At 46.2% G+C, this 22008-nt stretch overlaps 1 protein-coding gene across 12 annotated transcripts in view; it reads right to left on the bottom strand.

Moving 5' to 3' along the window:
- KAT6B (lysine acetyltransferase 6B) overlaps nt 1-22008 on the bottom strand; it is a 217042-nt gene that overhangs the window by 120483 nt on the left and 74551 nt on the right. For all 12 annotated transcript variants that reach the window (XM_056531274.1, XM_056531264.1, XM_056531268.1 and 9 more), the window contains one exon: nt 3665-3773. Coding sequence is in view for 11 of the 12 variants with exons in the window: in XM_056531264.1 (XP_056387239.1) it covers nt 3665-3773 (109 nt within the window). In the remaining variant the exon portion in view is untranslated. The remainder of the gene's footprint in view (nt 1-3664; nt 3774-22008) is intronic.

Here is a 22008-nt window from a genome sequence, read left to right as displayed (position 1 = left end):
AGGCTCCATTTTGGAAACAGTGGCGTACCAGACGTTTTTCATTTTAATTGGGGAGGGGAGCTGTGTAGGAGTATGTGTTCATGTAGTGTTTTTTACTTTTTATTTTATTTTGTGTTAGTGTAGTGTTTTTAGGGTACAGTCACACATACGGTTTACTTTTTCCCATACTGTTCCATCAGTTTTTTTCCCATATGGTTTTTGATAGAAAACGTATGCGGGAACCATAGTTGAAAAACGTGATGTGAACCCAGCCCAAAAGGGGTTGTCCAGGAAAAATTATTGCATCCCTTAACCACAGGATAGGGGATAAATGTCTGATGGTGTTAGGTCTCTGAGACCCCCCGCAAACTAGGGAAAGGGACCCCTGCTCTCAATAAAAGTGCATGCTGTAGACTGCACATGCTCAAATTTACTTGTATGGGGGCGCAGGGGATGCCCAAGTCCAGTACATATGCATCTCTGGTGCTCCTATAGGAATGAATGGAGTGTGTGCATTATACAGCACGTGCTCTTACTCAGAGCTAGGATCCTGTTCCGGAGATTGCGTGTTTGTGGGGGGGGGGGGGGGGGCTTTGGGGGTCCTAGCGGTCAAACCCCCCATGATCAGATACTTAAAGGACAACTGTAGTGGTCAAAAATCCCTGCCCAAATGTTCCCCAAACAAAAGTTATACAATTCAGTCAATTAGTTCTATTTACCTATATGCAGCCGTTTCTGAGATATTAGTGTTGCCAGCATAGCCCAGTAGTCCTGCGTCCGTCCCCTATTCATTACATTGCAGCCGCCATCTTGGGGACGGAGATCTCTTCCTCCCAGCAGTGTTTGTGCTCCCCCTAGCCTCTGTCAGCTCCTCCCTGCTTATGCATATGCATGAGCGGGTGCTTTCTGAGGCAGCCATAGGCTCATCCTCAGAAACGCCCCTATCTGTAAGATTGAAGCAGGGGGAGAATGAGGACGTCCACAGCTCCTCCCCCCTCCCCTGCTCTGTCTACATAGGACCTCACTTATCACGGGGAGGATTCAAGTTATCACGGGGGAAACACAGAGCAAACCACAGAGCAGGGAGGGGGGGGACGTGTGTGTGAAGGAGACATATTACACTGCACGGGCTGGTGGTGTATACAGGGAATAAATATCATACTGATTCTGTGTGTGAGGGGGGGACTACTGAATGACATGCTGGGAGTTGTAGTCCCTGTTATGTGTGTGTGTATGCCAGTGTTTCCCAACCAGGGAATGCTGGGAGTAGTAGTTTTGCAACATCTGGAGGCACCCTGGTTGGGAAACACTGGTGTATGAACTACAACTCCCAGGAGACTACAGAGATACAATAGAGATGTTGGTGAACTACAACCCCCAGGAGACTACAGAGATAAAATAGAGGTGTTGGTGAACTACAACTCCCAGGAGACTACAGAGATACAATAGAGGTGTTGGTGAACTACAACTCCCAGAGACTACAGAGATACAATAGAGGTGTTGGTGAACTACAACTCCCAGGAGACTACAGAGATACAATACAGGTGTTGGTGAACTACAACTCCCAGCCAGGAGACTACAGAGATACAATATAGGTGTTGGTGAACTACAACTCCCAGGAGACTACAGAGATACAATAGAGGTGTTGGTGAACTACAACTCCCAGGAGACTACAGAGATACAATATAGGTGTTGATGAACTACAACTCCCAGGAGACTACAGAGATGCAATATAGGTGTTGATGAACTACAACTCCCAGGAGACTACAGAGATACAATAGAGGTGTTGGTGAACTACAACTCCCAGGAGACTACAGAGATACAATATAGGTGTTGGTGAACTACAACACCCAGGAGACTACAGAGATACAATATAGGTGTTGATGAACTACAACTCCCAGGAGACTACAGAGATACAATATAGGTGTTGATGAACTACAACTCCCAGGAGACTACAGAGATACAATATAGGTGTTGATGAACTACAACTCCCAGGAGACTACAGAGATACAATATAGGTGTTTGTGAACTAAAACCCCCAGGAGACTACAGAGATACAATATAGGTGTTGGTGAACTACAACACCCAGGAGACTACAGAGATGCAATATAGGTGTTGGTGAACTACAACCCCCAGGAGTCTCCTGATACAATAGAGGTGTTGGTGAACTACAACTCCCAGGAGACTACAGAGATACAATAGAGGTGTTGGTGAACTACAACTCCCAGGAGTCTCCTGATACAGTAGAGGTGTTGGTGAACTACAACTCCTTTATACACTCAAACAGCAGAAAGCTGACAGGGCATGCTTGGATGTATAGTCTTACAACAGCTGGAGTCACCTCTGCAACTCCAAGCATGCACATACAGCAGAAAGCTGACAGGGCATGCTGGGATTTGTAGTCTTGCAACAGCTGGAGGCACCACTGGAATTCCCAGCATGCCCGAACAGCATATAAAATAACTGGGCATGCTTGGAGCTGTAGTTGTGAAAAAGATGGAGGGACCAGTATCAGGACAGTTTTATAGACAAACAATTATGTTTTTTTACCATTTTTACTTTCACTCTCCACTCTCCAGAGCCCACACTACAGTGAGCACGGAGGCAGCTGCTTCATCACTGGACAGGAGCCAGCATGGGGAGGGGGAGATGAGCAGAAGGGGAGGGTATATGCATAGGGAAGGGAGATGTGGGCGTTACAATATAATCATTTGCTCGGGGGGATAGAACAGGGGGAGGGCAGCAGCTTACAGGAAGTAAGCACAAGGCATGATGGGAGATGTAGTTTTATTTTCACTTCTCCTCCGTAATTCGTGTGTTGATAACGGGAGAACGACTGGGCCAATTTTGATGGGGGAGACATCGTTGGAAAGGTCTTTCAAAGACCTATTAAATGAGGTAAAAAAAAGTTTTTTTGCCCAGCACTGCAGATGTCCTTTAACTATCCACAGGATAAGTGAAGAGATCAAATTTTACCAGACAACCCCTCAAATGGAGACCATATGAATGCCACGGTCTGCATCTGTCAAGTTAGACTCACCATAAGGGGAATTTGTTAAAAAGGGGTATTTTAGGGAAAATCACTTATGCCGTTCTTGAGGTCAAGGGGTGATGGATGGTGGTGGTGGTGGTGGGGGGGTTGGTGCCCACAGAAGTGTTATCACTTTGTAGGCATGGCAAGGCCTCCTCCTGGCAGGTCAACAAAGAGATGCAATGCCGGCACTACTTTTAATGAAAATCTATTACTCCTCAACCTGATCTGTCCCTGCAGAGTGTAATTGCTGAGACCTACTTTTGGACCTGGCCCCTAGAACAGTTGTCCAAGCCTGTCAACAGGTGGCAAATTATAATTAAATATTTCATTTTTTTGTGTTAGACTATTTCACACTGTGTTTTACAGTGTCCATCAAAGGTATTTATTGGGGAACACCAATGTATTAGGCATGCTACATTCCACTTGCCACTTTATCAGACATAGGGTTTCATATTAAAATAAATGTATACCATGCAGAATACCTTTTATTTTTTACCATATCCAGGTCAGTGGCATACCTACACTTTGTTGGCCTTCCTTCGGCAATGGCTATTGATACAATTAAGGTATACACCAGAACCTTTCACGATGCATATATCGTGCATTGCTGTGAAGTAACCTTGCAATCAAACCTAAAAAAAGACCACTTACCGCTACTACCACAGTCTGCACACGATATCAGTTCTTCTGGCTTTTTTTCTCGATTGGATTCCTTGGTCCCAAGACAAAAACTACAGATGGGAATGGGATCCGCTCGAGGCTGTTAAGAGACAAGGTGATAGCAATGCTGAGTAAAAAGCTCTCACTATTATAGTAATTGTTTTTGGGGAAAAAAAATACGAATTTAGTTTTGCATACTAGAAGAGTCAACCCACGAAAAAGTAAGATGTGCATGAACTTAATTTTAATAATAAAAGTTAATAGATGATGGTGCGACTATACAGTCAGGGGTATATTACCTGATATTCACTCGTTATTAAAATGAAGTTCACGCTCATCTGTCTATTCCCTAAATTGTCAGTCAGTCAAGGTATAAACCTGTATATCTTAAGGGTGTATTGGGATCAAGTAAACACCCTATATAGGCAGAAATAAACCATTCATAGGGTTAATTTCTGTCTATATATTATGTGTTTACTTGATCAAACATATGCCTGATGAAGCGGAACCTCAGAGAAACATGTTGCATTATGGGAAAATAAAATGTTGTTCTTCTCAGAAGACTCATAATACCTGATTTATCCAGCCCCCACCTAGGAGGAAAGTTTGGAGTAAGCTGTCTGTTTGATGCTAGGAGTGGCTGTAGGGATCTTAGTTTGTCTCTCTATACAAAGTTGTACAACATTACCCAGTAAGCGCACATTGCACTTAGCGTTTATAGGTTATCTGAGGTGAATACACCACAGAGTGCTTTCTTCATTTCTACTGTAGTGGTCACTTTAACTGGTTAGAGGCAAACCAGCATAGAAACAAACGGTAATCCGAACTCAATATTAAACTCCAGGCTTCCAGTTCCTACATGAAATCAGTAGCAAGCGGCGTCCCACACGGCGTCGGTTGCCTAGCAACTCTACGGCTGGAGAGAGGGAGCAGAGCGGCGCGATCACTGGAGATTGTCCCAGCGCAGCCCCAGTAGCAGCCCGACGTGGAGTACCACGTGACCGCCAACGCACGTGACACATGCAGAGGACCCGTGGAGACATACAGGTATCAATACGCCGGTTCCTAGTGCCACTCACAGAGGAGAAAAAGCAGGACGCCGGCATGTCATCAAAAAAAGAGAAAAGAGGAAAGGCGCTCCCTGAGTAGTAAAGCCAGCACGAGGGTAGAGAGGAAAATTACTGCAATATCCGTGCTCACCCTGCTGAGTTGTGTGAACTATGCTGAATGCATGTGATTTTAAGGATCACAATCCTGTAGTCTGCAGCCTTCCTGGAGTATGTGTGGAATAAAACAAGACTTCATGGAGAAACCAGGATTTTCGGCGCTGACCATAGAGAAGGTATTGGAGCCCAGGTAAAAGAAGGAGGTTTATTAGCAACGCGTTTCACCGCGCTTGCGCGGTTTCATCAGGTTCCTCCTTCATCAGGATGAAGCCGCGCAAGCGCGATGAAACGCGTTGCTAATAAACCTCCTTCTTCTACCTGGGCTCCGATACCTTCTCTATGATCAGCGCCGAAAATCCTGGTTTCTCCCTGAAGTCTTGTTTTATTCGGCATGTCATCAAGGCAGAGTCGCAAAGATACATCCACAGCATCACCAGGTGGGAAAACAAGAGCTGAAGCACAGAAAGAACATAAAGAGCAGGGGTCAAGGAGAGGAGGTAGGACAAACACAAAATCTGATAATAAAACTGAAAAGGGGAAAATAAATAGTAACCAGGGGATGGAGGAGGAAAAAGTATACGAACTAGAAGACAGTACCCTTGATCAAAAGGAGGAGGGGGAAGGTGCAAAAAGACGCTCTGCAGATAAAGTTACTAAGCCCTGAAGTTAACCTAGATAAAAAAGGGCATAATAGCCGGAATGCAGGAGTGGAAGGGGTACAAAGCACATCGCAGGAGGATGCCAATAATAAGGGTCAATATCCATTACAGGAGCCGCAAGTAGATACGACCCCCCCCATACAATAGACCACCCCCAGGTTAAGCTAATAAAGCTATTCTTTGTTGTAAATTGATCCACATTTTGCATTTTTTATTCTCATATACGTTAATAAGGATACAGTGTTATGCAGAGGTGTACTTATAACAATTTTATAGACAAATTATACTATTTACAGTCGTGCTGGGGGCGCGAAAATTTTTCTTCTTCCTGGGGGGCATGACAGAAAATAATTGAGAAGCACTGCTTTAAACAGAGGCACCAGGATGGAACGAGGTACCATTTCTTTAATTAAATCTGAATAACCCTTTAAAAAAAAAACAACATAAAAAAAAAAAAAAAACACAAACATACAAACCCCTTAAGGACAATGGACGTACTCCTACGCCCCCGTTTCCGAGTACTTAAGGACAGAGGACGTAGGAGTACGTCCTGTCCATTCCCGCCCGCCGGCCGACCAATCAGGGCGCCTGCTGCGGGTGTCACTCCCGCAACCCGCTCTGCCCCTCTTCCGGAGGACGTGAGCGGGAAGAAGACCCCGGGTGCTGGGGACCCCGATCCCCGGCGTCAATGTTGGGATCGGGGCCCAGGAGCAGCAGCGGCGGCGAGTGACTGACCTGATGCGGTGTGGAGCAGCAGCAGGAGGAGGTGAGTGACAGCCTCCTGCTGTTGCTTAGCAACAGCTCCCAGCATGCAAAAAGGGCATGCTGGGAGCTGTAGTTATGCAACAGCAGGAGGCAGACCACCACAACTCCCAGCATTCCCTTATGGGCATGCTGGGACTTCTAGTTTTGCAACAGCTGGAGGCACATTTTTTCTATGGAAAAGTGTACCTTCAGCTGTTCTATAACTACAACTCCCAGCTTGCACAATCAGCTAAAGTGCATGCTGGGAGTTGTAGTGGTGCATCTGCTGGTTGCTGGTTGTAGTTTTGCAACAGCTAAAGGCACACTGAGTTAAGTAGCAAATCAGTGTGTCTCCAGCTGTTGCATAACTACAATCCCCAGCATCCCCAGCCAAAGTAGTATGCCTCCAGCTGTTGCATAACTACAAGACCCAGCATGCCCTTCCGCTGTCTGTACATGCTGGGGGTTGTAGCTTTTGCAACAGCTGAAGGCACACTGGTTGCAAAACACTGAGTTTGTTACCAAACTCGGTGTTTCACAACCAGTGTGCCTCCAGCTATTGCAAAACTACAACTCCCAGCATGCACTGATAGACCGTACATGCTGGGAGTTGTAGTTTTGCAACAGCTGGATGTTTCTCCCCCCCCCAATGTGAATGTACAGGGTACACTCACATGGGCGGAGGTTTACAGTAAGTATCCGGCTGCAAGTTTGAGCTGCGGCAAATTTTCTGCCGCAGCTCAAACTGCCAGCGAGAAACTACTGTGAACTCCCGCCCGTGCGACTGTACCCTAAAAACACTACACTACCAAAAAATTTAATAAAAAGTAAAAAGCACTACATATACACATACCCCTTTACAGCCCCCCTCCCCAATAAAAATGAAAAAAAGTCTGGTACGCCACTGTTTCCAAAACGGAGCCTCCAGCTGTTGCAAAACAACTACTCCCAGTATTGCCAGATAGCCACTGACTGTCTAGGCATGCTGGGAGTTTTACAACAGCTGGATGCACCCTGTTTGGGAATCACTGGCGTAGAATACCCCTATGTCCACCCCTATGCAAGTCCCTAATGTAGGCCTCAAATGCGCATGGCGCTCTCACTTTGGAGCCCTGTCGTCTTTCAAGGCAACAGTTTAGGGCCACATATGGCGTTTCGCCGTACTCGGGAGAAATTGAGTTACAAATTTTGGGGGGTATTTTCTGCCATTACCCTTTTTAAAAATGTAAAATTTTTGGGAAACCAAGCATTTTAGGTAAAAAAAAATGTATTTATTTTTTTTACATATGCAAAAGTCGTGAATCACCTGTGGGGTATTAAGGTTCACATTACCCCTTGTTACGTTCCCTGATGGGTCTAGTTTCCAAAATGGTATGCCATGTTTTTTTTTTTTTTTTTTTGCTGTTCTGGCACCATAGGCGCTTCCTAAATGCGGCATGCCCCCAGAGCAAAATTTGCTTTCAAAAAGCCAAATGTGACTCCTTCTCTTCCGAGACCTGTAGTGCGCCAGCAGAGCACTTTTCACCCCCATATGGGGTGTTTTCTGAATCGGGAGAAATTGGGCTTCATATTTTGAGGGGGTATTTTCTGCTATTATCTTTTTTTTTAATTTAAATTTTTTGGGAAAGCAAGCATTTTAGGTAAAAAAAATTTTTTTGCATATACAAAAGTCGTGAATCACCTGTGGGGTATTAAGGTTCACTTTACCCCTTGTTACGTTCCCCGAGGGGTCTAGTTTCCAAAATGGTATGCCATGTGTTTTTTTTTTTGCTGTCCTGGCACCATAGGGGCTTTCTAAAGGTGACATGCCCCCCAAAAACCATTTGTCGTTCCTTCCCTTCTGAGCCCTCTACTGCGCCCGCTGAACAATTAACATAGACATATGAGGTATGTGCTTACTCGAGAGAAATTGGGTTTCAAATACAAGTAAATATTTTCTTTTTTTTACCCCTTGCAAAAATAAAAAAATTGGGTCTACAAGAACATGCGAGTGTAAAAAATTTAGATTGTGAATTTTCTCCTTCACTTAGCTGCTATTCCTGTGAAACACCTAAAGGGTTAATACACTTACTGAATGTCATTTTGAATACTTTGGGGGGTGTAGTTTTTATAATGGGGTCTTTTATGGGGTATTTCTAATATGAAGACCCTTCAAATCCACTTCAAACCTGAACTGGTCCATGAAAAATAGCGAGTTTGAAAAGTTTGTGAAAAATTTCTGCTGAACTTTGAAGCCCTCTGGTGTCTTCCAAAAGTAAAAACTCAAATTTTATGATGCAAACATAAAGTAGACATATTGTATATGTGAAACAAAAAAAAAATTATTTTGAGTATCCATTTTCCTTACAAGCAGAGAGCTTCAAAGTTAGAAAAATGCAAAAGTTTCATTTTTTTCATCAAATTTGGGGATTTTTCACCAAGAAAGGATGCAAGTTACCATAAAATGTTACCACTAAGTTAAAGTAGAATATGTCACGAAAAAACATTCTCGGAATCAGAATGATAACTTAAAGCATTCCAGAGTTATTAATGTTTAAAGTGACAGTGGTCAGATTTGCAAAAAACGCTCTGGTCCTTAAGGTGTAAAATGGCCTAGTCCTTAAGGGGTTAAAGTAAAATGCATGTTAAAACAAAAATCTCCAATAACACATTCATTTCTTTTTTAAACATGTAGAATGCTGTAAAACAACGGAAAAAAAAAGGAAATACACACAAGGAAAACTTATCTATTCTTCTAAAATTAAGTTTGGCCATTGCCATTTTCCAGAGTCTCAGCCTTCTAGTCTCTAAGAACATACAACTGCAATGAATCCAAGTAAAGTTCTGACGCTTGATGAATTTTATAGCAGCAGTTAACAGGTTAAACCTGCACTATGACTTGATCATCATTACCGTGAACCATTGAGCAGTAAATCAGGAATAATTAGCCCTCTGAGAATTCTTCAGGTAGGATAAATGCTGTTCTCCTATATTACATAATTAATCCAAAATGTCCCTTTATGTTGGCTCAATAAGCAGCATCTAAAAGCTTTTACTTGTGCAAGCTCCAAGCAGCCTTTCCAGGAAGCATGCCATAAATTGCCATCTATAAAACTCATTAAGCATCCGCCATTGCTTGACTTCCACTACAATGCCGGCAGAGCAGTCACCGCATGGAGGAGGGGTGGCTGGGCACGAGTATCGTGACCCTTTATCATTATACACTTTGAACATTTGAATTGAGGACAGCACCTCAGAGCAACCAAAATTAAAGGCTCTCTGTACTTCAACATAAAAGTTGTATTACACGTCCCTCTTTCTAATCATTTATTGCTTCTATTGCACTTGATGATCCTCTGCTGCCAGTTTACAAGTACATACTTCTCCACTTCAAAAACCCTTCACGAGAACGATGCTTAAATTGAATTCCAAGCAACACAAGAATCTGTTATGTTATCACTACTGCTACGCTATGAATTGGCAGTATTTATGGCATGTCAAAGGAATAAGTAGATTTTTAATGCTTGCCATAAAATGTCTCTCGGAGGATCCATTGGGGGACACAGACTGTGGGTATATGCTCTTGCCGCTAGGAGGCGCTGACACTAGGCATACAAAAAAAAGTCGGCCCCTCCCGGCAGGCTATATCCCGCCTACTGGCCCTGAGCTTATCAGTTTAGTCTCAAAGCAATAGGAGGCAACCGACAAAAAAAGAGAAACCAGCAAGAGTCCGAGAGAATCAGACAAAAGAAAAAACCAAGCCACCTCTCAGACAAAACTTACGAAAACCTCTACCCAAACCATGGGTGGGCGCTGTGTCCCCCAATGGATCCTCCGAGAAAGAGATTTTACGGTAAGCATGAAAAATCTACTTTTCTCAGTCGGAAACCATTGGGGGACACAGACCGTGGGACGTACCAAAGCAGTCCCCGGGGTGGGTAGAAAAATACTCAACTCAAAATCAAGCATAGGAGGATGCCACTGCTGCCTGCAACACCTTGCGGCACAAACTGGCGTCAGCCGATGCAAAGGTATGTACTTGATAGAATTTTGTTAACGTAGGCAAGGACGACCAGGTGGCCGGCTTACAGACTTGCAGGGCCGAAGCCCTATTGCGGAGAGCCCAAGAAGCCCCAACAGAACGCGTGGAATGCGCAGTCACCCGAAAGGGTGGAATCTTGTCCTTGCGGCGGTACGATTCCGAAATGGCAGAGCAAATCCACCGCAAAATGGTCGCCTTGGAAGCCCCTTACGACTACCCTCAGGAATCACAAAAAAAAAAAAGAAAAAAAAAAAGTCCCCCTGGCGAAATGAGATGACCGAAAGGTAAATCCGACTGCCTGAACCGCGTCAAGGGTGTGAAGGGAACGCTCCTTGGCATTGGAAGGAGAAGGGCAAAAGGAAGGAAGAACGATTTCTTCTATCGCATGAAAGGAGGAAACTACCTTGGGCAGGAAGGAAGGAGGTGGACGAAAAACCACCTTGTCATGATGAAGCACCAAAAGGGGGGGGGGAACGGCAGGAAAGCGACGCCAGCTCAGAGACCCTCCGGATAGAAGTGATGGCAATGAGAAAGGTGACCTTCCACGAGAGAATACGAAGGGAGGCATCCCTAAGAGGTTCGAAAGGAGCCACCCTCAAACCCCCAAGCACCAGGTTGAGGTCCCACAGAGGAGTGGGGGACCTTAAAAGAGGAGCAGACATGGGAATTAGAGGCCAACTGCCATTGGAAAAGGATAGAGAGAGCAGACACCTGACCCTTAAGAGAGCTAAGGGTCAAATGCTGATCCAACCCCGCCTGGATAAAAGCAAGAAGGCGTGGAAAAGAAAACACCACCGGAGAAAAATCTTGCGCCTCGCACCACCGAAAATAAGCTTTCCAGGTGCGGTGGGAAATCCTAGCCGAGGAAGGTTTGCGTGCCCGAAGCATGGTACGAATAACCCCCTCAGAAAACCTGGGTGCCTTCAAAACCGCGGTTTCAACCGCCACGCTGTCAAATGCAGCGACAGTAAATTGGGCTGGCAAAGAGGACCCTGAAAAAGAAGATCGGGGCGAAGTGGCAGGCGCAGCAGAGCGTCGGCCAGCTAGACAATGTCTGCGTACCAAGCGCGTCTGGGCCAATCCGGAGCCACCAGAATGGCAGAAACCCCTTCTGCCTTGAGTTTCTTCAGAACCCTGGGCAGGAGGGGAAGAGGCGGAAAAAGATAAGGGAGACGGAGGGACGACCACTGGATGACCAGAGCGTCCACTGCCAAGGCCAGAGGATCCCGTGACTTTGCCACAAAGAGGGGAATCCTCCTGTTGTGGTGAGACGCGAAGAGATCCACATCCAGGGTCCCCCAACGGTCGCAGATCTTTGAGAACACCTCCGGGTGGAGAGACCACTCCCCTGGATCCGCTGAAGAGCGGCTGAGAAAGTCTGCTTCCCAATTGTCCATACCCGGAATGTGGATCGCCGAAAGAGCGGGAACCTGAGCCTCGGCCCAGAGGAGAATCCTGGAGACCTCCTCCATCGCCGAGCGACTCCGGGTGCCGCCTTGGCGATTGATGTATGCGACGGCCGTCGCATTGTCTGACTGGACCCGGACCGGCTGACCCTGAAGGAGAGTCTCCCAATGGAGGAGGTAAAGGAAGATTGCCGAAGCTCCAGGAGATTGATGGGGAGAGGGGCTTCCACAGGAGACCAGCGACCCTGGACTGTCAAGTCCCGAAAAACCCCTCCCCAACCCAGGAGACTCGCATCGGTGGTGACGAACTGCCACTGAAGGGGAAGAAAAGACCTCCCCAGAAGAAGAAGGGGAGAGTGGAGCCACCAAAGAAGGGACCGACGTACCACTGGGGGCAAAAGAATCCGGCAATCCAGGGACAAAGGGGATTTGTCCCACCTGTCCAGGATGGCCAGTTGGAGGAAGCGACAATGAAACTGGACGAAGGGGCCATGGCAGCCACCATATGGCCCAGAACCTCCATACAGAAGCGAATCGGAACCAGAGCAGGGCGTCGCAGGCGACAGACCCCCACCTGCAGAGAGCGCCTTTTGTCCAGGGGGAAGACTGACTCGGGCTACTGCCGTGTCGAAAAGGAGACCCAGAAAAATTAGGGACTGGGAGGGGAGCAGATGTGACTTCTCCCAGTTGATGACCCAGCCGAAAGAGGACAGGGTGTGAAGCGTGATTTGAAGACTCTCCAAATTCTCGGACCGAGAAGGAGCCTTGATTAAGAGATCGTCCAGGTAGGGGAGAACTGAGATCCCCCGACTTCAAAGGATGGCAATGACAGCCGCCATGACCTTGGTGAAGGCCCTGGGAGCCGTGGCTAGAACAAAAGAGAGCGCCACGAACTGAAAGTGACCCTCCGGCACTGCGAAACGAAGGAAACGCTGATGCGCTGGGAAGATAGGAATGTGGAGATAGGCGTCTCTGATATCCACCTAAGAAAGAAACTCGCCCTGGTCCATGGAGGCCACCACGGACCGGAGGGACTCCATCTGAAAATGGCGGAGGCGCAGATGGCGATTGAGCAACTTGAGGTCCAGAATGGGACGGACCGAGCCCTCCTTCTTGGGAACGACAAAGAGGCTCGAACAGAACCCTGATCCGCGTTCTCCTGGTGGGACTGGCACTATCACTCCCTGGGAGAGGAGAGAACGTAAAGCAATCTGAAAGGCCGCCACCAAAGAAGGGGACTGAGGAGGGCGGGATTGAAAGAAATGGTGTTTTGGGAGAGAAGCGAATTCTATGTGGTAGCCTCCTGAAATAACGTCTCGTACCCAGGAGTCCTGGACCTGAGATTGCCAAATGTCCTGGAAAAGAGAAAGCCGACCTCCCACCCAAGCGCACAACGCGGGTGGGGGCGCCCCTTCAGGAAGAGGCAGGCTTACGGGTACCCGATTTGGCTGCAAAACTGCTAGATCGGTTGTCAGACTTCCATGATGGACGCGTCTTGAAGGAGGGGGAGGTTGCGCCTGCTTGGAGGGGCGACCCGGAGCTGTCGACCAAAAGGAAGCCGCCTTCCGGCGGGGGTCGGAGCGCCTAGATTTATTCTGTGGAAGCAGAGCATTCTTGCCTCCCGTAGCTTCAGAAATAATCTCATCCAACCGTTTCTCGAAGAGACGGGAACCCGAGAAGGGTAACTCAGTCTGAGACCTCTTCGACGCAGCGTCTGCGTCCCACGCTTTTAGCCACATGGTGCGACGAATGGCAACCAAGTTGGCTGAGGCAAAGGCCGAGCAGCGAGCGGATTCCAAGGTCGGTGAAAAAAGAAAAATCGCCCACTTGGGAGAGCTGGAGAGCCGCTTCTGCCAGTTCCACCCTGGAAATTCCATAAAGGGCCCCCTGGCAAAGCTGAGAAGCCCAAACTGACACCGCCTTGGCCACCCAAGTGGAAGCAATAGTGGGGAGTAGTGAGGACCCAACAGCTTCAAATGCGGACTTCGCCAAATTTTACAGTGGCATGCAGTTTGATTGTATGCATGCCTCCCTGTGCAGTAAATACTTGTGGGTCAATGATTTTTTTGTGACATTGTCTCCACTTGCTCCTGCACAGTACCTTTTTTGGTAAAAACCTCCTGAGGAACCCCGGGTACTAGTTTATTACCGGGGGGAAACGCGTAGAGGTACTCTAAAGGTTTACATTTTATCCTTCATTTATTTTGTTCCATTATCTTATGATTTGGTGAAGGATTGATTTATTTATTATTTATCACTTTTTGTACACATAGATGTGCTGTATAATGATGCATCATTATATACATTAAAATATTGGCTTTGTATTGTCATGCATGTATACTATGGTTATAGTCAGCTATAGGGAGTGGAGAGTCAACGGTTGAAGTGGGGGCGCCTCCCCCGCTGTTAGGTAGGGTGAGGATCTGTTGTAATAGGAGTGTCAGTTAGAATACATCATCAATATTGAATATATCAGAGCAATAGTCTAACTCTATCTTACCCCATGACAGTCGCTCCCCCCATAGGACTGAAAAGAAAGCATAATCCGCAATACGTAAGTGCCATCCAACGTTATTGCTTTATTGTATTGGTGATTTACATACATATTATTGTCCAAGTATACATACCTCTGACATATATGGTTATCAGGTTTATGTGAGCATCATTAATTATCTATATATACAGCAGATCGCTGGAGATTTAAAAATTGTAATATTTTAATAAGATATAATAAAAGGTAAATTTTAAATAGGGTATTGGTTATATTTAGTAAGTTACATCTTCTTGTCAGCAGGATCCTTAAGGAGACGCTGCATCCGCAAGGGGTAGCGTAGTAGACTTGGACAGGCGGGAAACAGGCAAATCCGCCTTGGGTGGAACCGTCCACTTGGCAACTAGGTCCTGAGGGAAGGGGAAACTAGTTTGAACCTTCTTGATTCCCTGAAATCGTCTCACTGGGTGTTTCCAAGCTGCGTCCAGCAAGGCGTCAAATTCTGCATGAGAGCTGAACGCCTTGGGAGCACACCGTGAGCGGCGAAAGGAGACTTCTGGATCCGAAGCTCCAGGGTCCTCCAGATGAAAAGTGTCCTGTATGGCTGACACTAAACTGTCCACCACATCGGACTTTGTAGAGTAATCCTCATGATCCGAGGCGGAATCTGAGCCTTCGTCCACTGCTTCCTCTGGGGAACGGGAGTCTGCAGAGGCAGCCCTCGACGGAGGGAGACCTGGAATGAGAGGACGGGGACCTAGAACGATGACCAGGAGAACGGCCCCTGAAGCCGGGGGTACGCCCAAGAGCCAGAGAGCGAGACCGTGAAACGAAAGGCCACCCTGGACATGCTCCCGTGTGGAGCCAGAGGGAACCACCTTAGCACGCTTAGAAGCGCAGAGGAAAAGTGGGTCCGGGGACACGGAGCGCAAGCCCCTGGGTGAGCCTCGCAGAGATGACCATTCCAAGGCAGAAGCCCCTGACTTGGAGACCCTAGCCAATTCAGAAATCGACTGGGTAAGGGAAGATAGCAGAGAAGCGGAGCTGAGGGAACCCAGTATCAGACTGCGTGAAGTAACGGAGCAGAAGAGAGAGAAGGGGGGAGGAGCCAGCCACCTGCAGGGCAGGCCGCCTCCCTGAAATCAGCCTATTGGCTAATAATGACCCCTGGGTGCGCGCGCTAAACTGTTATAGGGGAATGTGAGCGGTGGGTGGAGCCTCGGCACACGCGGCCGAAGCTCCGTCACCGCAACCGCCATAACCCCGGCGTCTAGCCGGAGAAAAAGAACCAGCCACGCGATCCCTGCAGAGGCCGAAAGGTCCGCATGCAGGGAGAAGACGCTGGCTGTAAGAGCCGCCGCACGTGGCTCGAAAGTGAAAGTAAAAACTTTGCCGGCCTCCCGAGTGCCGCAAAGTAATAATACCCCACCAGTAAAGGACAGTGTCGGGGAGGAAACACTGTCCCGGAGCCCCGACACTGAAAAAGATGTACCCGTCCCCAGAGGTAATAAAAAGGAGTGCCCCATCCTCTCAAAAGTGGCCCAGGTAATATGAAAACTCCGGGAAGTGGGGCTGATGGGGGGGGGGGGATGGGTAGAGAAAACATACTCCCCTAGTACCATACCCACCCGAAGAAGTCTTCAGCCAGACTTATGGATGCCAGCATCAAGTCATGCTGCTACAGACCAGGACGGGCAGGGAATGTAGGGGGACCTGGACCCAAGGTACTACACCGTGTGCTGGCCGTTGGAGGGAAGGGGTTAACAGTGCATTTGTATCTTATGTCCCGTGCCCCTTAGCCGCATATGGGGGAACAGGTAGCGCCATGCTCCTGAACCCCCACCTGAAAACAGTGAAAAATAAAATGAATGAAAGAAACTAAACAGGCCCCATCTATAAAACAAAAAAGAAGACCAGGTCTGGAGAACTCCAGACCTGTGTTTTGCCTCCTAGGACCCTAAGCTAAAACTGATAAGCTCAGGGCCAGTAGGCGAGGTATAGCCTGCCGGGAGGGGCCGACCTTTTTTGTATGTCTAGTGTCAGCGCCTCCTAGCGGCAAGAGCATATACCCATGGTCTGTGTCCCCCAATGGTTTCTGACTGAGAAATTTGGACTTTCTGTAAAAGCATAGGAAAATTTTAGAGACAGTGTTCCTCATGCCCCTCAAAACTTGCCAGGTGCTCTTTTGCAAAAGGCAAACTATTCATGATATCAACCCATTTTGAATCAGTGGCTGTTTGTCTTAAGGTGGCAATAAACTTTCAATAGCTTCCGGCTGACTAATTAGCTCCCTCTGTTGCCATGGCCGAATGCATAGGGGCTTGAAGAGCAAGAGAGAGAGGGGTGTAGAAAAGATTTCAGGAGCCCAACGTGTGTGGGAGGGGGGATGGATAGGAGGAGAGAACAGGACAAAAACAACATAAATCACAAACCTGAACGTCACCAGTCCACCCGCCCGGAGTCGTGGCTCTCGTCCAGCTGCACAAAAGTGACATCCATAAGGCTAGAGAAGAGGTCCAGTATATATGAGTAAGCCTAACCAGAATGATAAAGAGGAGTCTCAGTGAACACCAACCATGGTTGCCAGACCGCGATATACCCGGCAGAGGCACCAGAGGAATCAGCCATAAGTTCCTCCATGTGACTAATGAAGTGTACCTCCCTATACCATTCGGAAAACGACGGTGGGCAGGCCTCTTTGCAGTGTCTGGGTATCACCGTCCTAGCCGCCATCAGCAGGAAATGTGCCAAATTTCTTAGACTAAGATTTCCTCAATCTAGGGAGAATTGTTAACAGAAGTACTTTTGGGTCGTTGGGATAGCGTATCCCAGCAATGGTCAGTATACGGGACAGAACTGTGTGAGAATTGGCTAAGAGAAGGGCATGACCACCAAACGTGGGACATGGTTCCCCGGGAGCTCTCACATATCCAGCAGAGGTCAGAGACCAATGGAAACATCTTATGTAGGACTACAGGGACCCTATACCCTCTGGTCAGGATTTTATAGTTGGTCTCTTGCGCCCGACATGAGATCAACTGTTTGTGGCACATCTGGAAGGCCGAAGCACAGTCAGACGGGGCGAAGGTCGTGCCCAGTTCCTCCTCACAGGCCCACACAAACTTCAGAGGACGGAGCTCGGCCTCATCAAGGAGAAGGCCATATATTTGGGAGACAGCCTTGGGGACTGGAGAGGAGGAAGCGTGCAGAACCTTGAAAGGGAGAAGGGGTCTATCCAGTCTCAAGTTCCCACCCTCAGCCGTCACAAAGTGCCGAGTTGTATATATTGCAGGTACCTGGCCAGCGTGCGGAGGTGGTCCGGCACCAGGTCTTCATACGTGCGGAGGAGAGAGCCTGTCATAAGGTCTCCAAGGTGAAGGGTCGGAGGTTTAGATCTGCCCAAGAAGGAGGAGCAGTGAACTCCGAGTGGAAATCTCGGTACAGGTACCAGTGGGCCATCTGGGGTCAGGATCCTGGAGCCGGGTCCTTTTGGATTTTTTAATTGGCCACATTGTCCCCACAAGGGCTTAATGAGACCATAGAAAATGTTGGCTGATATTTTATATATAGTACTTGTAAAGAAAATAAAATAAAATAAGAGACAAAAAATGTGCAACTATGTGCAGTTACTCCAACCACAAAAGATAAAGAGCAATTACTAGGTTATGCTAACCTTTTAGTGTTGTACTCAGAGCACAACACCTAATATAGCATCTCGCCCGACTCAGTGGGCAGATAGCCGGGGTGCAGCCAGGAGCTATCCCGTCCGGCGATGATCTCAGGTCGGTCAGGCAATGCAAGGAGTATTCCCACGTAGGTAGGCAAAAAAGTATGCTCCCGTGGTCATAAAATCCTCATGAAGGAGTGTTCATCTGATGAGGAGAATCACACATATCAGGACTGAATAGAAGGACCTTTGCTGCTATCTCGGTTTGGACCTGGCTTGTTAGACTATGCTCTGTTTATCCCATGTTTTGTTCCTTGTACTTGCCTGTTAACCCTTTGTATCTGGACATCTTTACTGTGTGTTTTTTATTGCTTTGGACCTTGTTACTCCCCTGCATTTACTGAGAACAGCGACCACCGTCCAGCTGAGGATCCATTGTTTAGCGCAGATACTCGAGTGGCTGCGGGCAAGCTCAGGGCTGCATTCAACTGGGCCAGTGACTGCTTCCCATCTGTCTCTACTATGTACTAGGTATTTGGAAAATAATACACGTAACAAACGTATGTATAGTTGTGAAAGGATATCGGCATAGTACTTTACAGCCTCTAACATTTTAGATAACATGTATGTAATATGAAAAAAGGCTTTTTAGAGTTTAGGAAAAAAAAACTGGTTTAAAATCAAAAGTCGAACTCTTCTGCACACAAAAGGCACATGCCAAAATCACACAATTTAAAAATTGCTTAAAAAAAAAAAAAGAGAACACACACCACTGTGTGACAGAGACCTTATACTGAGCCCGACCTGGAGTAGTTAAACAGGAAATACTTGAGCCGTTTTTCCATGATTAGCCTGCCTGGCGCTTCATTCTACAGATTATCACATAACTGCCTGTTTAGAGGCCAGATCAATAACTTGCACTTTACGGAGTAACACAATCAATACCGACAAGTATGCAGTGCAACAAGACAATACAGGCTTTTCAGTTCCAGTGTGTGTGAAATGCATGAGTGTAAAGGAGTTCTCTATTACATACAACATAAATTTTACAATCCCACAGTATCTGTACTGAGAATCCTACATCCACTTCAGCTGTTTAACCTCTTTAGGAACTGGCAAGTGTATATATTTTTTGTTACTCCACATCGTTTAAAACCCACAACATTTATATTTGTCCACTGACAGTTGTAGCAAAGATTCTTAGAAAGACAAGTTGCACTTTCATTGGCTTCTTTCATTTTACCATAATACCAAGCCCATTTTAACCATAAAGGGGTACTGCGCCCCTAGACATCTTATCCCCTATCCAAAGGATAGGGGATAAGATGTCAGATCGCCGGGGTCCCGCTGCTGGGGACCCCGGGGATCGCTGCTGCAGCACCCCGCTATCATTACTGCGCAGAGCGAGATCGCTCTGCACGTAATGACGGGCAATACAGGGGCCGGAGCATAGTTACGTCACGGCCCGCCCCCGTCAATACAAGTCTATGGGAGGGGGTGTGGCAGTCGTCGACACGCCCACTGCCATAGACTTGCATTAAGGGGATGGGCCGTGATGTCATGAGGGGCGGAGCCATGACGTCACGCTGCTCCGGCCCCTGTATCGCCCGTCATTATGCACAGAGCGAACTCGCTTTGTGCAGTAATGATGGCGGGATGCCGCAGCCGCGATCCCCGGGGTCCTCAGCAGCGGGACCGCAGCGATCTAACATCTTATCCCCTATCCTTTGGATAGGGGATAAGATGCCAGGGGCGGAGTACCCCTTTAAGGACCAGGCCAATTTTATTTTTGCGTTTTTGTTTTTGCTTCCTTGCCTTCTAAAATCCTTAACTCTAATATTTCCATTTTTTGCGCAGTCATTTGTACTTATTATTGATACCACATTTGCATATATGAAACTTTTAGATAATTTTTTATATATTTTTTTGGAATAAAATGTGACAAAAAAGCAGCATTTTTGGACTTTATTTTTTACGTTTACGACGTTCACCGTACGGGATTATTAACATATTTTGACATTTACGCACGTGGCGATACCAAATATGGTTATAAAAAAAATGTTTACGCTTTTTGGGGAAAAACTGACGATTTTCATTTTTATTGGGGGAGGGGATTTTTCACTTTTTTTTTAAACACTTTTTATACATATTTGTGGGGTTAAATTGTTAAAGAAAAAAAAAACACACCACATTTTGTAAATTTTGGGGGCTTCCGTTTCTATGCAGCGCATTTTTCAGTAAAAATGATGCCTTATCTTTATTTTGTAGGTCCCTATGATTAAAATTATACCCAACTTATATAGGTTTGATTTTGTTTTACTTCTGTTACAAAATTATAACTTTATGCACGAAAATTAGTAGGTTTACAATTTCCTCTTCTGACCCCTATACAAAGTATGCAAAGTGACCAAAAATACGCAATTTTGGACTTTTTTTTTTTAACCTATACGCCATTGACCGTGCGGATTAACATTATCAGTTCGGACATTTACGCACGCGGCTATACCACATATATGTTTATTTTTATTATGTTTTTATATTTTTTATATGTAATTTGGGAAAAGGGGGTGTTTTAAACATTTAATAAGGAAAGGGTTAATGTGTTTTTTTTTTTTTACTTTTATTAATTTTTTTTTATTTTTTTTTTATAAATGTATTAGTCCCCTTAGGAGACCTCATTAGATTCCTAATACAGATCAATGTGGTTCCACCCCACTAGACCACCAGGGAGTGTTTATAGGTTCCTTCAGATGCCGCTTTTAGCTTTGACAGCGGCGATCGCAGCATGTCGGCTATTAATGACGGCCCTCATCTAGAAGAATCAGTATGGTGTGGGCTCAAGTAGGGAGCCCGTGCCATACCCAGTTAACGGCACAAGTACACGTCCTAGGTCCTTAACCAGTTAAAAACTAAAAACTGTAACCTGAAACAAAAAAATAAACAAAAAATAAACTCACACCTAGCAGCAAGATCACATGACCGCAGGCTAGCCAATAAATGCTTGCATACAGCTCCCAGGCCAATCAGGAAACAGCATAGGGGTGGTTTTAAGAGACTGAAAATCCTATGAACTGATTGCAGGCATCATGTTGGAGCGAAAGTTGACCAGCGAGAAGTGCACAGAAGAATTCACTGTAGAACTACTGATTCTAGAAATGTTTCACCAATACAATACAACAGGAAAGCGTTGTGCAGTGGGCTGACCTCACTGACCAGTTTTACAGTGTATAGTTGCTGCACTAAATATTCTAGCAGTGTGACTGAAGAACAAACACCCATAAAAAAGTATCCAACTACAGTACAAAGCAAGTTGAGCAAAAGCATAAAAATTCACATTTCTAGTGTTGAGAATAAACATTAAATATAGAAAAACAGAGGAAAATGTCCAGTGCCGTTTTTTAGATTAAAAGCTTCTCCATTTCAGTCAGACATATACAGACCGTGTAGATACAAGCTATGCGTTTCGGTCAGAATATCGATCTATCGTAGATGGTTGACTTGGTGGATGTCCACACTGGTCTGTGCTTCCAGCAGTGCGCTGGCTACTGCAACTACCACCAGTTCACTACTGCTTGCTGTCCACTACTGATAGTTCACTACTGCCTGCTGGTTACAGCTACAACCAATTCACCACCCTCCCATTGCTCACTACTACCGGGCCTATGTATGCACAGATCCCATTTCAGTTCTGTACTTTGTACTGCTATGGCTACTTCTACCAACATCCTTGCTGCTGCTGCTGCTGATTCTACTTCCAGGCCTACACAAACATCATCTACTATCCCAAAAAAGGATATATTTTTTGGCTACAAAAGCTATTTCATCTGCACTATTTTGAGAAAACTGCACCTCCCAATAAGGGAGTATTTTAAAAAAATTCCTGCTTTTCATTGTTTATAAAAGCTATTTCTTCTTGAGTATCTTGGTGCACTAATACTGTTGAACGTTAGCAAAGGCCATTGCATCTTCCAATACCTCTGTGTGCATTCTAACACTAGCAGGCATCTGCCAACAAAAAGGTACTTTATGCCTCTTTATTTTAATGTTAAAAAGCATACAAAATCCACTTGTGCAATGTTTTTAAACAAGCTGTTACCATGGGTTACCGTAACTTTGACATTAAACCTAGCATTAAAACCACTTGAATACATTCCTAGGTGAATCCTAGCTGTGTTCTATAG

Source organism: Hyla sarda, chromosome 7 (assembly GCF_029499605.1).
Source record: "Hyla sarda isolate aHylSar1 chromosome 7, aHylSar1.hap1, whole genome shotgun sequence".
Taxonomy (NCBI): domain Eukaryota; kingdom Metazoa; phylum Chordata; class Amphibia; order Anura; family Hylidae; genus Hyla; species Hyla sarda.
The sequence above is the reverse complement of the archived record's forward strand: the minus strand, read 5'-3'. Positions and strand labels throughout refer to the sequence as shown.